Here is a 4857-nt window from a genome sequence, read left to right on the forward strand (position 1 = left end):
CACCGCCATGGGGCATCAGTGACCCCTGCATTACGGAGAACTGTTCACCAGCTCGTTAATGCAAATGCTGTAGTAAACAACCAAATGTCAGGGGCCGCGTGGAACGGCCATCACTCATTCCTATTGGGTGTTGATGTCCATGGAAGCTGCAAGGCCTGGCTGTGTTGTCAGCACCCAATAGATATCAGTGATGTTTTTTTCCCCTGGAAGCATTTCACATGGCCTCTGATCTTTGGTTGTTTACTACCGTAACAGGCATGATTAATGGATAGAAGATATAAAAGATGCACCCCATGATGGAAGTTATTCTTATTTATGTTAAACAACCACGATTACAATTAATATCTTAAGTGAACACAAGTGTACCTGAGCTCTGAATGGTACAACGTTAAGCATAATACATTTCTTCAGATTTTATTTTACAGTTTCAAAATAATAATAAAAAAGAAAAAGACCCTGTGCAAAAGTCCTCCTTGGGCTATAACTATAGCAGCTTGCAAGAGCTTCCTGTAGCCAGCTAAGAGTCTTTCAATTCTCACTTTTGGATTTTTTGCCCATTCTTCCCGTCAGAACACCTCTAGCTCAGAAATATCCTTCGGCCTCCTTGCATGTACGCCATTTTTGAGATCTGTCTACAGATTTTCAATAATATTCATGTCTGGGGACTGTGGTGGCCATTCCAAAACATTCCTCCATCTTTCCTGGAGGTGCTTCACCCTTTTTTCTCCAAACATGGTGGCCAAAAAGTTGGTTTTGTTCCAAAAGGCTTCAGGCTTCTCAATGTTTTCTTTTGGATACTTCAGATGCTTCATTTTGCGTTGAGGTCATTCTTTCTTGCGACTGCCGTGTAGGTATGTATGTTGTATTGCTGTCTTGAGTCTGCTACTCTTTTTTTGCAGCTCTTTTGCAGTGATGTGTGGGTTCCTCTGAGCAGTTCTCACCAGATCTCAGGCCATTCTATCAGAATTTGTTTTGGTCTTCCAGAACTTGCCTTGACTTCAACTGTTCCATTTATCGTCCATTCTCTAATAATGGTTCTGACAGTGGAAATGGGTAGTTTGAAACACTGAGAGAATTTTTGTAGCCTTCTCCTTGGTGGAAATGAACCATTTTCATTCTGAAACTGTTTAGAGGAACCCATGGTTGTTAACACCAGACAGAACAGCCACTGCAGTTGGATACTTTAGAAGGCATGGGGTTACTTCAGAATGAAAAGTTCAGCCCTGGAATTATACTCACCTGACTCATTGAAGTCTTAACGGGTAAATCTGGGCCAGGGCCTTAGTAATCATCTTTTAAAAAAAGTTACAGAATAATCCAAAAAGGTTCCTGAACTTTTGCAGAGGCCCTTTTTCCTTACTTTATCATTTATAAATGGTAAAAAATGAAAATAAAAAGCAAATTAAAATTTGCAGAAAGGTCTCATGTTGAACCATTTAGATTACACAGATTCAGATACAGATTCATTGTAACAGACATTTAAACCAGGGGTGCCCACATTTTTGCACCCCACTGTATTTAATCATTAACCCGTGTTTTAGCAAGCAGACCCAGCACATGCATTGTACTATAAAGCCTTAAACCCTGATAATGATTGCATGACCTCTAGGTCTAATAGGATGCGCTAGTTCTCCTCCTCCAGTTCTATAATTGTTCTCAGCCAATGTCTGCACTGTTTCACCTCACACAGTGCGCTGTGCTTCAGCCTGGAGTGCCCTGTCTTACCCCTCTCCAGTGCTCTCCAGTGCGCTGCATCACACCTGATCTCCAGTGTGCTGTATCACACCTGATCTCCAGTGTGCTGTATCACACCTGATCTCCAGTGTGCTGTATCACACCTGATCTCCAGTGTGCTGTATCACACCTGCTCTCCAGTGCTCTCCAGTGTGCTGTATCACACCTGATCTCCAGTGTGCTGTATCACACCTGCTCTCCAGTGCTCTCCAGTGTGCTGTATCACACCTGATCTCCAGTGTGCTGTATCACACCTGCTCTCCAGTGCTCTCCAGTGCGCTGCATCACACCTGATCTCCAGTGTGCTGTATCACACCTGATCTCCAGTGTGCTGTATCACACCTGATCTCCAGTGTGCTGTATCACACCTGATCTCCAGTGTGCTGTATCACACCTGATCTCCACTGCGCTCTAGTTTCACACCTGTGCTCCAGTGTGCTGTAACACACCTGTTCTCCAGTGCGCTGTATCACACCTGATCTCCAGTGTGCTCCAGTGTGACGCCTGTGCTCCAGTGTGACGCCTGTGCTCCAGTGTGCTGTAACACACCTGTTCTCCAGTGCGCTGTATCACACCTGATCTCCAGTGTGCTCCAGTGTGACGCCTGTGCTCCAGTGTGACGCCTGTGCTCCAGTGTGACGCCTGTGCTCCAGTGTGACGCCTGTGCTCCAGTGTGACGCCTGTGCTCCAGTGTGACGCACTCTGCTGGGCTCTGTGTGCAGGACCGCAGCGCGGCGCTGCCCCAGGGGCAGGTGTGTCACGATGAGCAGAGGCTGGAGGTGATCTTCGGGGACCTGGCCCGGCACCGGGAGGACGCGCAGCAGCGCAGCTGGGCCCTGTACGAGGACCACGCCCTCATCGCCTGCTACCTGGAGGAGCTGCTGCAGATCCTGGTGAGTGACCCGGCCCCGCGGCCCCGCCCCCAGGCATAACCCCGCCCCCATCACAGAGCCACCCCCATTACAGCCCCGCCCCCAGGCATAACCCCGCCCCCATTACAAACCCACTCCCTATCACAGACCTGCCCTCAGTGACAGAGCCGCCCCCATTACAAACCCACCCCTTATCACAGCATTGCCCCCAGTCAAAGGCAAGCTAATTCGATCGCTGTGGAACGGCCCATGCACTACAACCTAATTGCTAGGTGCACCAGATCCATGCTCATGTCTTATCAGTCTTGTTCCAGACTTAAAACGGTGTAAGAATGTTGACAGAATCCAGAGTGTTTTTTTTTATCAACCCCTGCTGAGAGCGCAGGTGACCCTGTTGTGCGAATGTCAGGGTGCTGGATCATGTTGCCATGGTGACCTGCAGCCCCGTGCTCTCGCCCCCCCCCGCCCCCCCACAGACGGACGCCGACCCGGAGGTGTGCAAGCGCATGTGCCGGGCCAACCACTCCGAGCCCGTGCTGTCTCTGGTCTCCTACTACCAGATGGTAAGACGTCTGTTAGCGCGGCGTAGCGGTGAGGCACTGGCGCAGATACAACACGCTTTACCCGCCTTAAAGCGGGGGGGGGGGGGGGGGTCAGGGCTGAGAGGTCTGGAGGCCCGGAAGGGACGCAGTAGATAGTGCTGGAGTGTTATAGAGTAAACAGATTTACACTTAGTGACCACTTTATTAGGTACTTATGACACTTATTTATCAACACCTGACACGTCTTGACCGTTTCTGCAGGCCGATTAGATGTTTGCATTAACGAGCCGGTGTACAGGTGTACCCAATAAAGTGAGTGTAGATGCATTTGGGGTTAATGCAGAAATGAAGCATTTCATGTCCTCACAGAGAGGACTGCGGAGAAACACATTGACAACTGCCCTACACATTGTACAATGTAACTCTAATGGCGTACCCCTGTGCGCTGTTGGTGAATGGTTATACAAGCAGCACTGTTGTAGTAATACTGCACCGGTGTGTGTGCTGTAGTACTCTGTTGTTATACTGCCGTACCCATTTGTATGTTGTGTTACTGTTCATGGGCTGCATTATGACTGTAAGTCTACAGTTATAATGCTGTATGTGTAATTGTGCTGTTACGTATGTGATACCATAGTCATAATACTGCACTAGGGATACACGATATGCCTTGTGTAACATTATAGCAAGGAAGTCGGGCAAACGGCAGCAGAGTTTCCACATTCATGGAGGAAGAAAATGAGCATAGATGTCAACTTATGAAGGAAAAATTAAGCAGAATTTTTCAATTGTAATATTACGTAGGGAGTATTGAGTTTAGAGCTACTGAGAATCTGTATAGCTTTGCTTGAATTTGGCAGATAAAAATGATTAAATGAATAAATAATAAATAAAAGGTAATTGGGCTATTTTGTGAGCATGGCGATTTTACGGCATCGGCACACGTATCGTGCGTCATCATTAGCGCCCATAGCCTTAGCATCCAGCCGCAGTACTGCGCTATTATTGGATGACGCCAGTGTGACCCTGATATCATGGTGCCTCCCTGCACTGTACCTGTGTGCTGACAGTGGGTAGTTGTAATCTGTAATGCTGCAGTGACACAGCACTGTGTGTGTGTGTGTGTGTGTGTGTGTGTGTGTGTGTATGCGTGTGTGTGTGTGTGTGTGCATGTGTGTGTGTGTATGTATGCGTGTGTGTATGCGTGTGTGTATGCGTGTGCGTGTGTGCGTGTGTGTGTGTGTGCGTGTGTGTGTGTGTGCATGTATGTGTGTGTGTGTGCATGTATGTGTGCATGTATGTGTGCGTGTGTATGTGTATGTGTGTGCATGTGTGTGTGTGTGTGTGTGTGCATGTATGTGTGCTTGTGTATGTGTGTGCATGTATGTGTGTGTGTGTGTGTGTCTGTGTGTGCGTGTGTGTGTGCATGTATGTGTGCGTGTGTGCGTGTGTGTGTGTGCGTGTGCGTACGTGTGCGTACGTGTGTGTGTGTCTGTGTGTGTGTCTGTCTGTGTGTGTGTGTGTGTGTCTGCGTGTGTGTATGTGTGTGCCTGTGCGCGTGCGTGCGCGCGTGTGTCTGCATGTGCGTGTGCGTGTGCGTGTGTGTGTGCATGTGTGTGCGTGTGCGTGTGTGTGCGTGTGTGTGCGTGTGTGTGCGTGTGTGTGTGTGTGTGTGTGTGCGCGTGTGTGTCGTGTTGTGCGCGTGTGTG

General features: G+C 48.5%; 1 protein-coding gene across 1 annotated transcript in view; it reads left to right on the forward strand.

Annotated features, from left to right (window-relative positions):
- The window catches only part of LOC133110073 (NCK-interacting protein with SH3 domain-like), a 14515-nt gene that overhangs the window by 7522 nt on the left and 2136 nt on the right, over nucleotides 1-4857 (forward strand). Inside the window, exons 6-7 of the mRNA XM_061219943.1 lie at nucleotides 2457-2627; nucleotides 3083-3176. Coding sequence (XP_061075927.1) covers nucleotides 2457-2627; nucleotides 3083-3176 — 265 coding nt within the window. The remainder of the gene's footprint in view (nucleotides 1-2456; nucleotides 2628-3082; nucleotides 3177-4857) is intronic.

Source organism: Conger conger, chromosome 14, assembly GCF_963514075.1.
Source record: "Conger conger chromosome 14, fConCon1.1, whole genome shotgun sequence".
Lineage (NCBI taxonomy): Eukaryota > Metazoa > Chordata > Actinopteri > Anguilliformes > Congridae > Conger > Conger conger.